This window comes from Catharus ustulatus, chromosome 2, assembly GCF_009819885.2.
Source record: "Catharus ustulatus isolate bCatUst1 chromosome 2, bCatUst1.pri.v2, whole genome shotgun sequence".
Taxonomy (NCBI): domain Eukaryota; kingdom Metazoa; phylum Chordata; class Aves; order Passeriformes; family Turdidae; genus Catharus; species Catharus ustulatus.
Window position 1 is genome coordinate 50486679 of NC_046222.1, and position 19786 is coordinate 50506464.

Here is a 19786-nt window from a genome sequence, read left to right on the forward strand (position 1 = left end):
GGTTGCCGGGTTGAAGTGGGGCCTTGGCCAGCAACCCCACGGGGGGAGCTGGGGGCGGAGCCTCGCTGCAAAAAAAAAGTGCGCCTTATAGTCCAGTGCACCTTATGGTCATGAAATTACTGTAAATAAATTATGTTTCTTAATGCAACCAAAGGACAAAGTATTAAAACGAATGTTTGGAGGGTGGAGGTGGCAGAGAACTTAAGTTTTATCACAGAAATGAAGGTAACAGAACCCAGTACCAAACTGAATCACTATGATTTAATTGGTCCCATTAACATATTATCATGGGAAAGCTGAGTAACAAATTACAGTAATTTCACGACTATAAGAAACACCCTTTTGACTAAAATTTTCCCCCAAACCCGGAAGTGCGCCTTATAGTCAGGTGCGCCTTATATGATGGACAAAGTGCGACATTTGGCGCCCCGGTAGTGTGAGCCGTGAGGGAAACCGGTGGTGCCACGGCAGCTGGGTGGAGGCGGGCCTGGGGGCCCACAGCACCGCCCCTGCCAGGTGGAGGCGGGCCCAGGGGCCTGTGGCACCGCCCCTCCCAGGTCCAGGTGGGCCCAGGGGCCCATGGTTGCTGGGTAGAGGCAGGCCCGGGGTCCCGCGGCACCGCCCCTGTCGGGTCCGGGCGGGCCCGGGGGCACATGGCTGCCGGGTGAAGGCAGGTCTGGGGCCCCATGGCTGCTGGGTTGAGGCGGGGCCTCGGCCAGAAACCGCGCAGGGGGAGCTGGGGTGGAGCTTTGCTGCAAAAAAAAAAGTGCACCTTATAGTCTGGTGCACCTTATATGATCTACAAAGTTGCGAATTTTGCCGACTCCCAGGGGGTGCGCCTTATGGTCGTGAAATTACTGTACATGCTTCTCCAATGGACAGAAAATACTTGACAACTCTCATATGACAGGGCAGGAATACAGTAGTGGAGGCTTAATGTTTCTTTTCCTGTAGCCTACAATTGCTACAGAAAGCTCTCACTTTTGGTTATTCCACTTAGCAACTCAGTCAAACACATCCTGTCACAGATGATCTCATCTTGAACTATGTAACCAACTGTGCTCTCACACACAGCAAAATTCCTACTTGAATGAAAGAAGGCATGGAGAATCTCCCTTCATCTCTAGTGCACTAGTGTAGCAGTTGTAAGGATTAGAGTTAAAATTGACCTTGAAGGACCTGACCAGCAAGGCAATAGTGAGCCAAAGGCTGGTTTCTATGTATGTGTCTTTTCAATCAGGCAGACTGTAAATACAAAAGGAAGTTAAAAAGAAATAAGGAAGCAGCAGAAGACATGCATATATTTATATACTGTCAGCCTCGGGAGCTACAGAAGAAAAAAAAATGTCAAAAAATAAGCTAGCTCTGATAATCACATTTAAATCTCCTCACTCTTTATTGCAGTTAAGGAAGCACTCAAGGAAAGGGTCAACAACATTTGCAGTAATTAACAGCACAAATTACATCAGAAGAGATCTTAATCATATCCTTAAATCATCTAAATCTCATAACAGAGTTTCTCAGAACTACTTTTAGGAATGAAAAGAAGCCCTTCTGTGCAATTTATGACACAAGTTTTCCACTTGCAGAACTGAAGTAGACATCCAATAGCTCACATGGGATTTTACAGCTACCCTTGAAGGATGTCATGAGCAGATGTTCCAAGTGACGCACCTGGCACAGAAGCACATTTGTCAAGGCCACTATCTGCAGGCAGAGAAAGTAAATAGGACTTGTTCACTTCAAGTACTCTTTCTACTGCTCAGAATGTATACGCAACAGATTACTGCACAATTCTGCATTTCTCTAGGGACTGAGATGCAGGCTGCTCAGAAGACAAGCTTTGTAACACTCAACTTCTCCCAGAACCTCCTGGAGCGCTTTCTGCTGGGCTTTTATGTACCATAACAACTAACAGGCCAGGAACAGAGCTGAGGAAAAGTGGGGGAAAAATAAAGTGAAAACTGAGAATGAACATTAAGAACAGTAAGTTTTCTTATTAAGGTACAGGATATGGCTCAACAGTAATTCACACAAAGCCTCAATTGTTTAACTTGCAACTTTACTTTAAGACATTGGTATAAAGTTTAGTATCTAATTATACAGATTCTGGGGATTTTCAGGGAAGCTTATTTTGTCCTTTTTAGTGTCTTTTACCACTCGGTCCTCAGGCATGTTTCAAGAGGAATAACACTATATGAGTACCTTAAATTTCTCTACAAAATCACGTCAAGTCTTGGTTTTGTTCTTATGAGTAGGATGCCCTAAACATGCATATTATAGACAATATAATGGTCAAGGAAATGTTTTCCCTCTTTAAACTAAGGCAGTTAAAACACCAGGAATATTGACTGAGGAATTTGGAAGAGTAAAAAGACTTCCTTAGCACTTATTTATTCTTTGAGCAAGTAAGACACACCCTCTTGGAATTACCAGATTTGACTGCTGTCTGCACTGAAAAGACAAAGATTGTCAAAGACAGCATTTATTTATGAACACTTCATAATGCCACTAACTCATCCACTTTAATGTCAAGAACTGTGTAAACCCACATGCAAAAATTGCGATAGAATTTTTAAAATAGAACCAAACTGGCAAGTTTTTGGAAAGAATATTTCAATGTTTAAAAAAAAAAAAAGTCTAATAAAATGAGCACTTCAAGTAACTTAAATATCTTTAGCAAACATGTCCAGCAAGAGCCTCTCTGTAAAAGAAATTGTTCTTAGAACAAAAAGCTAATAAATGGCTATTTAGCCACTAATTTTTCAACACAGTGACAGGTCTGTGTGAAACAATTTGTAGTCTAAATAAAGCAAGTTCATTACAATGTTAAAAAACATACATTAAGCAGGACTGATTAACTATTGCATTTCCATATTTACAAAAGTGCTTACCATAACAAAATTATCTAAAAAAATATAAACTTTACCAATATAATTTGGTTCTATGTGCGCTCTTAGACCTGCACTTGGAAAAAATAGTATTTACATTGTTAGATTTAGACAAGTTTCTACAACTTTAAAAGAAATTTAACAAAACTCCCCCCCACAAATGGACCCATATCTAAGTCAATGAATTTAATCTGACTCACAACAGAGCAGGAGCAAATCCTTTAATGTGGAGCAGTACAAACAATTCTATCCATTATCTGTGGCATTAGACCCCAGAACTGGCTGCCGACAAATTGGGCAAGTGGAGTTTTCAGAAAGCCAGCGATCAATACAGTGAATATGAAACTCATGCATACAAGGTAACTGCCTTAGTTTATTCCCTGCAGCATATTCATTAATGCAAACACTGCACGTTTTACTCCGTTCATTTTCAGTGTGAACATCCTCATAGTTCCGTGTAGAAAGATTGTCAATCTGCTCTTTGGTTAAACCTCTTAAACGATCATCATCATCATCTTCATTCAGCAGGAAGAACTGGGCAAGTCGAAGGATGGGCAGTGTTCCATTCTCCACTAGGTTGTTTGCATCTTGAGACTGCCTGCTATCTTGGTTCTCAGGATTGCTCACAGAGCGTTGACTACCACCCCTCTGTCCATTTCTTTCCCTGCTGCCATCTACTGCATGTCTATTCCTAGACAAAACCCCAGTTGGATCACTGCTGTTTGCTGAACTTGAGTTATTCTGTGCATCTCCTAAGTGATGACTGCCTCTTTGCACTTCTGAATTAGATTCAGTTTCCATTAAAGAACTCAGTTCTCCAAAGCCTGTCATTATCTGTCTAACAATTGATCGAAGAGCCACTGATGAAGGTTCCCCAAGCCCAGTTTCTGAAATCCGACGAAGAGGTATCCGTATAGTGCTAATGTAGGTCCGAATACCCGCGTGCTCTGATCGGGATATTGTGCGCCGAAATCCTCCGCTTTCACTTTCAAAGGTAACAGTGTTTTCTGACATTCCTACTCTAGAACGAGTTCTACTGGCAATGCTGTCCCGGTCTCTGTTTTCTCCAGGACGAATTCTTCTCACCTGAAGATCTAGTGTAATTGTCGGGTGCCTTCTGGCGGCAGCTACTGGCCTACTAGACTCTTCCTCCTCCAAAGTTGTTCCTAAGGATGGGGCTACACTGGGAGGCTGGGGAGCTTGAGTGTTACCTCTAGCTTGCTCTTCAGTAAGCTGGGGAGAAGCTTGAGCTGTTTGTCTCCTACTTCTGTTGACCCGCTGTGCATTTCTACCCTGCCTCTGACCACGCTCCTCAGAACGAGGAGCATCACCTTGCCTTTGCAGTGGGGAGCGGCTTCGACTACTTAAGGTAGACCTCAGCCGCAAAACTTCTACTCTTTGGTTTGTATTAATCCCGATGTCACTTCTAGATCTACCCCTTCTGACTCCTGCAGAAGTACCTCTTCCTGGTATTTCTCTTGGTTCCCCAGCAGCCACAGAACTGTGTCGCGTACTATTATTTGTCTGGCCTGTCAGCTCCCTTGTTCTACTCCTGAGCCTCCTCGAAACTGAATGAGAGGCAACTTCTGACCTCACTGCCATAGCATGTCTTAGAAGCCTGGTCCTAGCGGCTTCATTGCTTGCCTCTCTTGCAGCCACGCTCCTTGTCCGTGGGGCTACTAAACTGGGAACTAGCTGACGTCTTCTTTCTACATACAGTCTGGTAGCATCTATATCAACATACTCCTCACCAGAAGCTTCAGGACTGTTATGATCGTGATTTATATTGATTTCAAGACTAAAGCGAAACTCCCCACTGTTTGGATTCGTTCGACTCACAGCTCTCCAGGTTTGGTTCCCACTCTGCCCACTGCGAGTGGCATTTCCTGTGCGACGAAATGTGTTAAGCCATTCAAGCAATGAGTCGCTGTTGGAGTTTTCCCCGGGAACTTCAGAATCTGAGAGAAAAAAACAGAATTGCAAACATTCATACAACCACATGCTCTGCATATTACAATGCACTCCAAATCCTCTTTACTTCCTATGCTCTGACTTCAGACACAATACAGTAGCAGGGCACCTACCTTGCTATGCTTATGTACAAAAATATGCTCTGTGTAAAAATGTCAGCAAAACTTACCAGTTCAACCTAGAATTTTTATCTGACCAGCAGACACACAGAGAAATTAATATGCCCAGATGGTCTCTTCAGTGTTCAGATTCAGGTGGTCCAAAAATAGTTGTATTTGTCCAATTTCTACCCCTTGCTGAAGCTACCAATTTGTGAATATTTTAACAACCCATTTTGATACAGCAGGAAAAGATATAACAAGTCTTCTCTGCTTTTGGAAAACATTTTAAAAAATTGTTTCCTATAAGCAGTAGAATAAATGATCACAGAATCACTAAGGTTGGAAAGGATCTCTGGAGATACTCTAGTTCAATTCCCCTGCCAAGGCAGGGTCACCTAGAGCAGCTTACATAGGAATGTGTCTGGGTGGGATACATAGTTAAAATAGATTTTCTCCTTTGGTGCAAATATACTCTTATTCAAACCTTTTCCAGCTACACGCTCAAGAACAGATACGAGTGTTGTGGTTAGGGCTGTGTATAGAGCAGGTCAATTGCCATAATCACAGCGAAAATTTTTCCCTTGAAGAGATCAGATTAAGTTCTCCCTACTCTATAATCACTCTATGTCCAAGAAACCTTCAAGAACTTAGATATTTTAATTTCTGAGCCGCCAATTCCTCTCCCAAAACTGACTAGAATTGGCCAAATGAGTAAGCCAGTATTTCTGGGGAACTGAAGACAGACAGTGTATAAAACACAAGCCTCACTTGACTAAAACAAATGGAAAGAAACAACAAAATTGGCAAAACAGTGGAGAGATTAACTTTCTCAATTACAGTAATTTCACGATTATAAGCCACACCATTTTGACTAAAATTTTGATCCCACACCGGAAATGCGGCTTACACTCAGCAGCAGCTAATATATGAAAAATGTTCGGAAATTTCCAACCTTGGAAGTGCCAGCCAGGGTGCCAAGCCAAGCACCTGCCAGTAAAACCCGGGATTGCGCGATTGTTACAAATTGGTTACTCTGTTGCATGGCGGGTGGAGGCGGGCTCCGTGCCTGCAGCGTGGGGGGGAGGCGGGGCGCTCCCTCCTGCCAGCCCCATGGTCCAGGGGAAAGCGGGGGCCTCCGTGCCTGCCTGCCGCCACAGGAGCTGGGGGGGCTCCGTCCCCGCCTGCCACTGCAGGGCAACGCCGGGCCGGGGTGAGTGAGCCCAGCGGCAGCGGTGGCTGGCCCTGAGCAGCCCCGCTGAGCAGCCCCGCCAAGCTGGGCCACCTGGCCACGTCGGCAGCCTCGAGCAGGCCGAGCCTGCCCGTGCCCGAACCGAGCCAATAAACCCCGCGATCCTGCGATTCTGTTACTATTTGGCAACTTTGTTGCACGCGGGTCCTTGCTGCGAACAACAGTGCGGCTTATAATCAGGTGCAGCTTATTTATGGACAAAGAACAAAATGTTGCTGACACCCGGAGCTGAGGCTTATAGTCAGTGCGGCTTGTAATCATGAAATTACTGTAACTTCTTTTCCAACTGCTCTAATACATGACAAAAACTTCTAAGAACTGAAAAAATAGTACATTTACTAACAAAGGAAAATGAGGGGAAAAAGGAGCAAGTAATTTGCGATTAACATAAACGAGTTTTCACCAAGTATTTCAAGTTTGGTTTTGTATTCTTAGGAAATCTCTCTTACTTTGAAACCATCCCCAGATGCATCTTGAAAAAAAAAAAAAAAAAGCAAAAGAAACAAGTGTCTCTCAAATGTCTTTACATAACTGTATTTATATACCACATAATATGTGTCTATATATATAAATGAAAAATGTTTACCTCCAACAGTTCTACCTTCAGCTTCTCTGTTATCCAGGTCAGACTGTGATGTCAGACACTCCTTAGCCCCCTCTAAACGTTGCTGCAACTCTTCTGCTGTTATTTCTCCTGAATTAATTTACATTTTGATAACACTGTTAGATAAGACACTATTACTGCCTCTACAGCCATGAAGAAATAACATTTTCTATCTTGAATGAAAATCTGCAGAAGACAGATAAAATTGATGAAAGCAGAAAGAAAACAGCACCAATGTGAGATTACAATGCAGATATCAGAGGAAGTAGGTAGTGGAGTGGAAAAGATACTGAATGTGTTGAGAGTATGCCAGCTTCTAGTAGCAATTCAGAGGCCCCCAAAATTGCTACATATCAACAGCTATACTTGAACGCACCAAATGTTAATTACCTAGGTTTGGACATTCAAATGCAGCATCTTTGTACACAGGTAAAGTGTTATACTTTTGTTCCATATGGAGGTTTTTTCCCTTTCTACAAAGCCACAGAAGTCAAGCTGCTTGAGTCATAGTATGACCTGTGGTGTCTAACAGCAGGAGTGTTACTTCATTACACCTCTTCTACTGAAGGTATGCACATCTTACCAGGAGTGCCAAGCAGGTTTCGGTCCCTCATTAACCTGTAGTCCTCCTCGTTGAGCTCATTAATGAACTGGTAATAGGCCTCCTCCCGGCTGAGGCGCTCCAGCTGCCGCTGTCTCTCACCTCCGCTGTGGCTGTGCTCTCGTGAAGGCGCCTGCTCGTTGTCATTTCCTCCTGCATGGTGTCGGGAGCCATCCATAATGATAATGCCAAGCTGTCCTGGACAAAACCAGAAGATTAGACTGCTCAGGAATTACAGGAAGAATTTACTTAATTTGCAGTAAAACGCTCCCAGAATTTTCAAATAAATTAGTTTATTAATTGCTAAACATTATTAAGGTGAAGTAAGCTTCACGTTATTTGCCAAGACAACACTGTAGTTTATTATTCAAACATATATATACTTTTAGCTTGCTGAAAAATAGTTTCAAGCCCCCTTCCTCACTGAAAGGGCATAATGGTTGGTATGGCAACTTTAAAATGAAAAAACAAAGACAGATTTATATTTTTTTAGCTAAATAATGATATTCTAGAAAGTTAAAGGAGTTAACACAAAACTTATGTCCTTTCTCTCAAGTAAAATACAACAGCAGTGGCGAGTATTTTAAAAGCTGCAGTACAGTTAAAAACATGGAATTCTGATTACTGGACTGCAATTACGCAGCATAAACTTGTGACAATCCCAACATAAGACTACATTATTATTTTCATCAGTAATATCCCCCACATAGTATACAGTCTCAGATCCATTTTTGGTGCAATGACTCCTGACATTTTTACATTATTTGTGTATTTCCCTTACATTCTCTAATCCAAGGATTAGCTAGCAAAGGGATGTCCATCTCCAGAATATGGGTGTAAAAGGGATGGGCTGTACTTTTGCCACAGTTCTTCATCAATTAGAAGGCAAGAATAACCTTCCAGTGTCAAAGGCATCATCGTCATTGATTTCTGTGTCATTACCACCTCCCCCTGGTTAGGACACAATCCCGGGCCAATCAGCATTCAGAGCACTCCTCAACTTTCCTATTTTCTAAAGGAAATCTGTTCTTCCACTCCCTATTTGAAAGAAGATAAATCATCCTCTCAACTGAGCTTCCCGTTTAACAAAAGGCACCTGTAACACCTGCTGAGGCAGACACTTGACCAAAGAGATCACTTCTCTAAAGAGATCATCAAGCTAAAAAGCCCTAACCACAGTGCACCATGCTGCTTGCATGTGGGTAAATTACTTTCTTTTTTGTTTATTTGCTTTTTGTCAATTTACACACACCTAAAAGTCACTTTAAGTTCAGATTACAGGGAAAACACACAAAACAGAATTCTAAGCACACTCCTGATCAATGATTAGTCTTCACAGGACAGGTGATGAGACAATAAACAAACCAAACCAACTAACTATTAGAAATACATCCAAAAAAGAGCAAGTCTTTATCAACACTGCAAACAGATACACAAAATCAGAAAATGTATTTGTCAACAGCAGAAGCTGGCATACATTTAATATACCTTTCTTGTGTTCTTTGTGGGATCCATTCTGATGTATCCTTGGTTTCATTATTTCCACACCTCATGTTACTTTCCCCCACCAGCCCCTGTCCCAGGTAACTACACTTCTAAACACACTTCTTCCAAATCAACCACCTTCCTCCTGTGTCCAGTGCTGCATTTTGATACATTTAAAATTTTCTCTCCTAGATAAGTAATTCAACTTAAAGAAATTAAATCTGAGTATCTTCCCTTCAAGACATTTTCCATTCCCACAATATTTTTTCTTTTTAATCAATGTGGCCTTCTTGGCTCAGCCTCACAAGCTGTTGATAACTGCTGACTTTGATTTCCCACAAGGGCTATGATCAAATCAGGTCACTTCTCATATCACACTTCTAGACACAAATTCCTCATCCAGCTCTTCCTCTTACAACCCCAGTGTCCCCACAAAAAAGCAGTTCCCACCCAACCTCCTGGCCAACACTATCATTACCTTGGTAACACTCATCATAACTATTACCATGAAAATCCCCAATCCAGACTGCACTGAATACTGAAGTGCCTCTGTCCCAGGTAACTTAAAACTTGACACAGGAGCAGCGGGGGAGGGCAGGAAAAGGACTGATTCAGTTTAAAATTAATTCAGTTTCACATTAGATTGTTATTTAGATAAATGCCTTAAAACAACATGTGGCTGCTTGCCCAACAATGACCATTCTAAGTTAACCAACTTCCCAGGTACATTGCTGTACGCTGCACTGAAAAAAATGCCATATATATTATTTAGATAAGAAGCCCATCACATGTACTCCCCCTCAATCTAAATTTAAAGTGTTGTTCAAAAGATAGGTTCTTTAGTTTTCAGTTATCCACAGAAAATCTGGAAATCTCTTTGATTTTGTGGGTAGCTAAGGAAAAAAAATACTCTTTTGTTGACAACTGTATGGTAGGATGATTAGTCACACTGCTTAAATGACTCACTCAGAAACAGTAAGAAGTGTGAAGTGCTCGGTTGTCCCATCTGTTTAACATAACTCCATGGATGACAACTACTATCCCTATTTATGAAATGCCATCAAAACCAAGTACTTTGGCACTTCAAATGTTTTAGAGTTGTGAAAGTTGAAGGGTATTAACTGCATCAAAAATGAGGTACATTGCACTCGACTATTTCAGAGTATTGAAAAGCTAAAGGGTATTAACTACTAAGATGCAAAAAACTGAAATCGAAATCCAGTTATGACTTGGATTACCCTTCCTTTGCAAAGAGATGGGGGTCGTATGCCAACAGCTTACATTTCTAGCATTTTCCTAGTAAGTCCTAAGACTTACTCCTTTAGATCTTCACTCATGATTAATCTGGCTTATTCGTTAAGGTTTGTGACTATTTTTTTAATATATACCTTACAGTTTTAGGTTTCAGCCTGTTTCCCTGAAGTACTACCCCGGTTCAGTTAGGTACTCATTTTCTGAAAGACTACCACCTGGTTGCAAGGCGACTGCGGAGTTTAGCTGAGGAAGCCTCCCCGAGCCCGAGGGCTATTTAGCATTTCTGTCACACCGCAGCCTCCAAGCAGGATGATCTCACCGACTTCGGGAACAAAAAAACAATAAAAACAAATAAAAACAACCTCCACACTAAACCCATAAACGCCCACGCACGAAGCCTGGGGAAGGAGGGAGTGGGGGAAACAGGGAGAGTCAAAAGGTAATGAAAACACAGCCCTCGGGACACCCAGAGCGACCCCAGCAGAGGGCCTGAGAGTGGCCGCCCGCCCCCGCCCCAGGCCGGCAAGCACGGCCCACAGACGCCAGCGTGAGCCAGGCCGCCCCAAGGCAGAACAGGGCAGGGCAGAGCAGGGCAGGGGTCGGGCCGCGAACCTGGGCCGTAGAGCCGCAAGGGCTCCGGCGGCTCCGCGAGCCCTCGGGCCCGGTCCTGTCCCGCCCCCCCCGCCTGTTGCCGGGGCGACGGGAGCGCCGTGATTGACGGGGCTCCCGCCCAATGCCCCGGGCGGCGCGCGGCCGCCGGCCAATGGCAGCAGCTCCTGGCAGCCCGTGCCCTCCCGCCCCGCTCCCCACGGGCTGCCCGGACCGGCCCTGACACCGACCGTCCCCTGGCTCTCCCCCGCTGCCCGAGCCCACGGCTCCCCTGCCCACGGCGGGCCGCGTCACCCGCTGCGGCAAACCGGGAAGGCGCCCATGCCGCCGCCTGCCCCGGTGGGGGAAGCCTGCCGAGAGCGCAGCCGGCGAGACCCGAAAGCTCGTCCCTGCCTGCTGCCGGCGGCGGCGCGGACCTGCCGGCTCAGCCCCCCGCCGCTCCCCGTCCCTCTCGGCGACAGCGGGAGCCGCCTCCGCCGGGACACCGACCCTGGGCGTGCGAGCGGGGCACGCTCCAGCTCCAATTGCCGTCCGGGTGCCAGCTCCAGCACCGATTGCGGTCCGGGCGGCTGCCGGCGCCGCCGGCGCAGGTTCCGTGCGCGACAGAGGGGCCGGACCCCGCGGCGAGCCCCGCCCCCTCGCGCGCACGCGTGTTTGGAACTTTGTAATAACTTACATAAGAAATAAGATTGATTGTAGAGCCACTAATAACTTACATAAGGAATAAGGCTGGTTATAGAGTCACTTCTCCCTCTGCTCCCTCCTTCCTAAGCTTCCTGCAGTTTCAAATTTGACGCTTTTCCTTCTTCCGCGATCATGCCTCCCTTTCTTTCCTTTATGTTGACGTTTCCTTCTGCAAGAATCTCCCACTGAACTCGTTCGGAAAATAATTGCTCGGTGCCTCAGCTGTCTCGAGCCGCGATTTTTGTGATTTCCATTTGCAGAGCCTTGGGTGGAAGTTCCCCCACGGGAACTTCTGGCAGAATTCTGCTGTTCTAGCTGCGGGCACACTGAGGGTACCCACAGAGCCGGGGTCCCGAGTTATCGGTCTCAACACGGATTTGTCTCAACACATCTTGCCCAGACTCTCTGAATCGGCAAAATAAGGTGGTTTCTCCAGGAGGATGCTTCTATGTAAAACCTCTGCCTCATCCCTCTCATGTCCAAAGTGCTCTTGTGTTCAAACTGGCTTGGGCAAATAAACAAGAGTTTCGGTATTTTCTGTCTCCATACAAAGCGCCCTCGGTAATGAATGAAGTGCTGGGAAAGACTCAGGGCCGCTGTCCAACACACTCAAAGAGTTTATGTTTAGGTTTGGTGGTAGTTTGATGGTTTCCATGAGACAAACTGAGGGTTGGGACAAATTCTTAACACCGAGGCTAGATCAGGAACTACGCCTTGCTCACTGCATTCAGAAAATGGTCACCTCTTTGTTTTTCATGTACCTTGCTGCTGTATAAATAATTAGTATTCTATTATGATTTGCCTTGCCTGAAGCACTTAAAATGTGTCCTTCCTGAAGATCAATTTTACTTTCAATAAAAGTCAGAATATATATATGTATATATATATATAGAGTTAGGTTTTTAGTTTTAGGTCTTTCCTCTTACAGTCTACTTTTACTAATCATTGTTCCACATTCAAACAAAACATCTTCTCTGGTATCAAGACCACATACAGATTGTTCATCCAGAAGGCAGTTATGATTTAGATGGGTGAATAAATGCATATTTCCATACCAGAGCCTTACACTGAATTATTTTCCAGTGACCTGTTCTCCAGTGCAGAATTTGGTGTCCATGATCTGTTCATTGTGTGGTGTTTCACAACAGCACATATAACTAAGTAAAGTACTTGTTCATTTTATGTTGTTAATACGAAATGACAAGAGTAGGTCTTAGAATATTATTTCACTGTAGCAGTGCTGTCCACAGTGAAACACTCTCTTTGTAACTATAATAAAAATAGCCTGTGGAGGGCAGCAAACCTCAGGCAATTACTAAGTTTTGAAATAACAAAGAATTTGAGAACCTGGATTTAATTTGTTCTCTCTTTTAGGGTCTTTAGAAAATAGCTCTATTCTATTCTATTCTATTCTATTCTATTCTATTCTATTCTATTCTATTCTATTCTATTCTATTCTATTCTATTCTATTCTATTGTTTTATATAAGCAAGGCAGAACCTCATAATCAGTCTTTTAAGCTGGATCTTTGCATGTCCAGGTAACACTAAAATGCTGACATGAGGGTGATTTTCTTGAGAGAAACCTGGACAGACTGGAGGAATGGGACAGCAGCAACCTTATGAAGTCCAATGAGGACAAATGCAGCCCTCCATCTAGGAGTGACCAGCCCCCCGGGACAATCCTGTGTGGGGGCTTTACTGACTGTCTCTGCTGGAAATGTTGGAGCATCCTGGTGGCAGAGGTTAAAGAGGATCAAGATTTCACCCCAGGAGCCTTTAGCCTGGAGAAGAGAAGGCTGAGAAAGGATCCTATCAATGTATATAGTGTGTCAAAAAAGGATGGGGCCAGGCTCTTTTTGGTGGTGCTGAGAAATAGGACAAAGGGCAATGGGGAGAAACTGATGGATAGGACATTCTATCTGAGCATGAGGAAGAACTTCTTTACTGTGCAGGTGACTGAGCACTGGTACAGCCTGCTGAGAGAGGTTGTGGAGTCTCCTTCCCTGGAGATATTCAAAAAGTTGTCTGGACACAGCCCTAGTTAACAAGCTCTAGGGGCACCCTGCTTGAGCTGGGAGGTTGGACCAGGTGACCACTGTGGTTCCTTCCAACCTGATTCATTCTGTGAACACAGAAAATTTATTATCAGGACATGACTGGGAAATTATTACTTCCCTTTACATGGCTCTTGCTTGCCTGCTCGTGGAATACAATGCCCAGTTTGGGGGTCTCCAGTAAAACAATCCTGATATGGAATATTCCTGATGGAGTGAGTTCTGCTGAGAGCGCTAAGATGGTCATAGGGCCTGGAGCACTTGTCATGTGAGAGAGGCTATGGGCCCCAGTGCTTCTTCAAGCTGAAATAATGGGCAGCCTGCCAATACTGACAAGGAACTTACTGGAAAGACAGAGGCTGGATTTGTACTGAGAGAAGGACAGAAAGTTTCACCTGGAGGATAGTCAGGTCCAGAGAGGCTATGGAATCTCCCTGCAGAGAGGCTTGAGTGGAAAAACCCTCAAGCAACCTGAATTTAAGAGTAGCCCTGCTCTGAGCTGAATATTGTCCAGAAGTCCCTTCCAACATGAGTATTTCTATGATTATAGGAAATAATATAAAGTAATATTTAATTTCATGGTTCATTTCCCCTCAGGCAGGGCTCTTCTCAGTAACAAAAGTAACTACAAGTTCATAGTCTGAATTTTCAAAGTTTGTAGAGACAGAACAGAGAATCACTTAGTTTGAAAAAAACTTTTAAAATCCAGTCCAAACCATTAACCCAGCCCTACCAAGTCCACCACTATACCATGTCCCTAAGTGCCACATCTGCATGGCTTTTAAATACCTCCAGGGATGATGACAACTGAATCTCTGTCAGGAGCACAGCATAGGAAGGCTGTTACTGTAGGTGGTCCCAAGTCTGGCAAACAGATGTTTCACTGAATGCAAGCACGACTCTCCTATACAGCACCTGGATCCAAAGGACTGCTGTGTGTTTGTTAGTAACTTGCACTCCAGCCAGAATCTAGGATGCTTTAGATCCAGTTGATCAATTTTATAGTAAAATATAATTGAGTTGGAGAGGGGGAAGCAGAGCCCAACACATTGCTTTACATAGGAAATCGTTGGCAGAAACAGCACCTTACTTATCTTCATTAAGTAAATGGTGTTTTAAATGCTGCCAGTATTCAGCTCACTCACACAGTTTTTACATGTAAAAACCGTAAGGTTTCTGAAAAATATTCAAACTGTGCAAGTATGACAGTTAGTTTTTCTTTACATACAGAAAAGGAAAATGTGCGACCACATTGTTGTCTTGCCTTCAGATTTCCCTGGACTAAATAAAAAATTGAAGATGTATAGCACTTAGCAGGGCTGCTTTTTTCAGTCAATAACAAGCTGGGAACACCTCAGTTACACCATTAAAGAATGACTCTATGGGGATATGGGAAACTTTTAGCAGGTAGCTGCAGTTTCATAAGAAGTTTTCTGAAAAGCAAAAGTATGTTCAAATTTGGCAAATTAATAAGTGGAATGAGCAGACACTCTTATGGCATGGGGAAGTGATTGAGTGTTGTAGGTTATCTACTTATGAAAGATGAGAAAGCAAAAATATTGAAGTTTACTTTTCTGTGTTTTTATTCTATTTTTGAAGACTGCAAAAGAAAGAGCAAGTAGCTTGTTGTACATTTCCCAGCTGTAAGCTTTGCTTCACAAACTCTGACTCTGGCACCAACACCGTGGCCACAAGCATGCAAACACACACCCCTCCCAAAACCAGCTTTGCTTTTGGTATTGATGCTCCCATACCCCAAGTGACAGCATCTACTTATTGTCACAATGCAGCCTGAGATACATTCAGAAATGTTTAATGGTGTCAGCCTTCCTTGACTACTGTCCTTTCTGGTCACATCTGGTTTTGATAACTATCTCCAACCCACTATATATTACCAGTGCTAACATGGTAACAGTGGCTTTCCTGTGGAGAACTCAGATATCCTTCACAGGTGTGGTGATGGAAAACAAAAAAAAATGTCAAAAGCATGTGTGTTCTGGACATATTAGACATTACACAAACTCGGAACAGAAGGATATGATGAAGTAAACCATGAATGTTAGAGGAAAAAAGAGAAAGAGGAAAGCTCCAAAAATCCAACTTCAGCAGGATGTGTTAAGCATATATTTTTAAACTGAGTCTTGAGAGAGCATGAGAGAAGGAATGAAAAACAGGCAGTAATAGATAAGAAATCCTATCAATTGAAAGGACCACTATGGGGGTGGAGACCTGAGAGTCAAGAATACCAGATCTTGGTTGTGTCTGTCTTTTGAAGAGTGGACCCTCAAATTAAACTTTTCCTTGAAATTATATTACATTGTGACAGATTTTTAAAATAAAGCACAGAAAGTATGCAACTTTCCATGAAATACAGTTAAAAGTTGACCTTGAAATGTCATTATTTATTTCTCATTATAAAAAAAGCCAAATCGTGCTTTCTGTTTCAAATCTCTCTTGGGTCGGGGACCATACTTTTGAATTGGTAAAATCACACATTGGTTTCAGTACAAGTACCTGAAGTGGAAACAGAGCGAAGGTGTAGCAGATTTACAGCTACACTCGTTCTGGAAGGCATACCATTCAAATGGTATGTAAAATTAAGGAAAGAAATGTTCAAGCAAACTTGTAAATATTCTTACGAAACGACCAATAATCTGGGAAAGAAAACATCTTGGTTGTGGTTTTGACTTCTTAGAGTTTGTCAACGTATGGAATTCTTTCCAAATGTTTTAAGCAAATATGAAACAGAGCACAGGTCATCAGAAAATGAATCTGGATTGTCTGTTCTTGTTTTCTTTCATGATCTCTTTCCTTTCTAAGCAGACATTGTTTGTCTTCTACACCCTACAATGTTTCAGCTTGGGACGGACTAATCCCAGCCATGCAGTAATTGGAACCATGTGGAGGAGTTTGGATGTTCATTGCCTCCATGAACAGATGATTAAAAATGCAAAGAAGAGTACAAAGTTGTAGAAGTGTGGTTATTGCTATTTCCTCTGCTGAGGCCAGTGAGCAGACCAGAGGTACTTTATTTACATGGTGGGTTTGGCCATGCAACCTTGGTCCCTTACTGTCCCTGAAAGCAGAGATGGGGCTGAGATGGATGAACTTTATGAGTTGGATGGTATCTTCCAGGCTGTTTGATCTATGCTGGCCTGCCCTGATCTGTTTCTGGTTGGTTGGTTGGTGTAGTGAGGTGCTGGGCAATGTCCTTGTAAAATTTAGTTGAGTTGCCGGGTAAAGAAAATGTAATTTTGCTGCTTCTCTCTTATTTTTTGTAACACATACCTAATTGCTTTTTTCAACATACACAATATCCCTAACAACTGTATAGCAACATACTGAAAGCTTCAACTGTGGGCATCTGACATGAGTCTGATGGAGTGATGCCAGCCCAGGAAGCAGGCACAACCCTATCCCAAATTTTCAGGAATCAGTGCTAATGTATAAATGAAAATGGAGATGATTTCAGATCATTCCAGAATATGTTGTTTCTTCTTTCAGGAACCCCCACATTCTATAATGCCTCTAAGTTAGGGGATTTAAGTGCCCACTTGTTTACTCAGTGTGCTGCATTCTTGACATGAAACGTGAAGCATGTGTGCATGACTATTAAAAATGCCAAAAGCTGGGCTGTAAGTAGAAAGGTTGCTGTAGCTTTAGTTTAGTTCCAAGCCATCTGTTCTTCAAAATTACTATCTGACTTTGTGTTGGGTGGGTAACTCTGGCTCAGTCAGCCGAGGAGAAGAATCAAGAAATGCCCAGTTACTGGTCACATACAAGGGCCTTGCTAAACACAGGTTTTTGTATTACATCCGTCCAATCTCAGCAGCCACACGGAGTTTTTTCAGCACTGTGACACCCATATGTGTCTTGAGTGCTGTGAGCAGCCTGGGACACCATGATCTAAGGAAGACATTATGCTGTGAGAAAGTGTTGGAAGCTCCATCATCAAGATGAAGGAGTGGCTGAGGTCGCTTGGTCTGTTCAGCCTGGAGCAGAGGGGATTGAGGGGAGACCTCCTTGCAGCTACAACTTCCTCATGAGGGGTAGAGGAGGGGCAGGCACTGATCTCTGCTCTGTGCTGACAGTGACAGAACCCAAGGAAATGGCCTGAAGTTGTGTCAGGGGAGGTTCAGGGTGGGTATTAGAAAAAGGTTCTTCACCCAGAGGGTGTTTGGGCACTGGAACAGCTCCCTGGGGAAATGGTCACAGCACAGCCTGCCAGAGCTCAAGAAGCGTTCGGACAGCTCTCTCAGGCACATGGTGTGACTCTTGGGGATGGTCCTGTGCAGGGCCAGGAGCTGGACTCGATGAACCTAATGGATCCTTCCCAACTCAAAACATTCTGTGATTCTCCGATTTTGTCCGTGTTTACAGTCATGGAATTGTCTTAATTACAACCATGCTAAGAGATGCTCAGAGCAACCGCGTCTGCCCTCACCAGCCCGGATCGAGCCGGGGACCGGAATATTCACCGTATCCAAGGCTCCAGGAGGGGATCGAGCGCCGGTCGCGGTGGCTGCAGCTGGCCAGCCTCATGCCCCCTGTGCCCGGCCCAGGAACTACAGCTCCCGGCATGCAGCGCGGCACGGCCTCGCTCCGCTGGTACTACACCTCCCGGCGTGCGGCTGCGCCCGCAAGGCACGCCGGGACGGCCCCTTCCACGTGGTGCGCTGCCCGCGGCCGGGGAGGTGCCCGCGGTTTGCGACGTCCGTTTGCGGCAGCGCGCGCGGGCGCGGCCCCGAGAGCCCGCCCGAGAACCGGCGGCGGTGCCGCTGCTGGCGCGGGGCGAAGGGAGGGAAGGAGGGAGCGCCGGGGGTTGGGGCTCGGAGCGAAGGGAGCAGCCCCGCCGCTGGATGTTCCGCGGGGCGGCGCGGGGGCCTCCTTCTCCTTCTGCTGCTGCTGCTGCCGCCGCCCGGTGTGTGCGGCGGGGCGGGGCGCGGCTGCCGGGGGCGGCGGCGGCGGCGGGTCGCGGCGGGCGCCCAAGATGGACTATGACTTCAAGGTGAAGCTGACCGGGGAACGCGAGCGGGTGGAGGACCTTTTCGAGTACGAGGGCTGCAAGGTGGGCAGGGGCACCTACGGGCACGTCTACAAAGCCAAGCGCAAGGACGGGTGAGTGAGTGAGTGAGCGGCGCGGCTCCCCGCGGGACCCCCGGCCCGCCCGGGCCGCCTTGTGCCCCAGGGGCTCGTGTGCCCCCCGCTCCCCGCGTTAGTGCCGTCCTCTCTCCGGCCCTGCCTGGTCCCCGCCCGGCGAACCCGCGTTAGCCCGGCCGGCCGGCGCCTGGCTCCCCCCGGGTCGCTGCGAGCGTCCCCGGCCCCTCAGCGCTGTGTTGGAGTCCTGTTTGGGTACAGCTGGGCTCGGAGAAGCAAATCCTGTTCCCGGGGAAAACCCTTCCCGTAATGGATTCTCGTTGTGAGTCAGTCAGTGGCCGCTTATACTGTTCAGCCTGACCATCGGCTTCGCAGAACGTTTTTTTTTATTGTTGTTCGGTGTAGGTTTTTTAATATGATTTATTACTTGTAGACACCATTTTAAGTCGTCTTGCTGGCTGCTTCAGAAGCCCAAGTCTGCTCGTGCTTTGGGGGCTTTAGAATGCTTTAAACCACCTTTTGTGTATGACCAGTTCTTGGTATAGACCTGAATGAATTAATTTCTTGGCATCAACATTTTAAAGAAAGGCCTAATGAAACTGTCATTTAGGTTTCCCTCGTCCGTGTCATGGCATCACTTGCTGAACAGCGGAACAATAGGAAGTAGGGAGCAGGAGAAACGGGAGAGGCACGGGTTGTTCCTAAATTTTGAATTGCATCTGTTTTTTCTCCTGAAGTCTCACCGCAGTGGTGCTCTGTATGCTGTCATTCAAATAAGGTGCATTTTAAAAGTCTGGCTATTATTTGTACGTTGAATAAATAAAATGTTAAAGCAGGCAGTGGTCAGTCATGGCCAAAAATACGATCTGGTTGTGTTAATATAAGGTTTTGATTCTAGAAGAAAATGCTCTGGCTATTACCTAGAGAACAGTTGTAATGAAAATTACTGCACCTTGTCTTGTCTCTTCCCTTAAACATGCTGATATTAATTGCAGCACATTTACTCCAGCCCGAATTTTGTTTGATGGTAGGAGTCAGGTAACTACTTTTTTTGCACAACTTTTATATTTGGATCCTTCCAATTGTTCATTGGAAAAGTTCTTATCTTGCCCGATTTCTTTCTATTCTGGGAGGACAAGAGGGGAAAAAAATGGTTTTAAGTGTGATAAGCTGTTTCCTCAAGT

General features: G+C 45.0%; 2 protein-coding genes across 10 annotated transcripts in view; one reads left to right on the forward strand and one right to left on the reverse strand.

The window, feature by feature from the left end:
- Window positions 1–1372: 1372 nt before the first annotated feature.
- Window positions 1373–11307, reverse strand: RNF6 (ring finger protein 6). 8 transcript variants are annotated; one of them, XM_033052398.2, is made up of 5 exons: window positions 11255–11303; window positions 8906–10478; window positions 7400–7615; window positions 6799–6906; window positions 1373–4849 (listed from the first exon to the last, which is right to left on the reverse strand). In XM_033052398.2, exons 2-5 carry the CDS (start codon window positions 8952–8954, stop codon window positions 3138–3140), a joined length of 2085 nt encoding a protein of 694 aa, XP_032908289.1. In that variant the 5' UTR covers window positions 8955–10478; window positions 11255–11303; the 3' UTR covers window positions 1373–3137. The 8 variants fall into 8 exon arrangements, with proteins under 8 accessions (XP_032908289.1, XP_032908290.1, XP_032908294.1 ...); XM_033052399.2 differs by lacking the exon at window positions 11255–11303 and adding an exon at window positions 11182–11248; XM_033052403.2 differs by lacking the exon at window positions 8906–10478 and having other exon boundaries at window positions 11255–11307.
- A 7153-nt stretch (window positions 11308–18460) lies between these two features.
- Window positions 18461–19786, forward strand: part of LOC116992495 (cyclin-dependent kinase 8) — a 79166-nt gene continuing 77840 nt past the window's right edge. For both annotated transcript variants that reach the window (XM_033052182.1, XM_033052183.1), the window contains exon 1: window positions 18461–18623. In XM_033052182.1, coding sequence (XP_032908073.1) covers window positions 18496–18623 — 128 coding nt within the window. In that variant the 5' untranslated portion in view covers window positions 18461–18495. The remainder of the gene's footprint in view (window positions 18624–19786) is intronic.

Bases quoted from the DNA above. Each gene is read 5' to 3' on its own strand.
- RNF6 (XM_033052398.2), bottom strand. From the start codon at position 8,954: ATGAAACCAAGGATACATCAGAATGGATCCCACAAAGAACACAAGAAA. The intron at 7,616-8,905 runs GTATATTAAATG...GGTTTTGTCCAG, and splicing joins CCACAAAGAACACAAGAAAG to GACAGCTTGGCATTATCATT. The intron at 6,907-7,399 runs GTAAGATGTGCA...AAATTAATTCAG, and splicing joins AAACCTGCTTGGCACTCCTG to GAGAAATAACAGCAGAAGAG.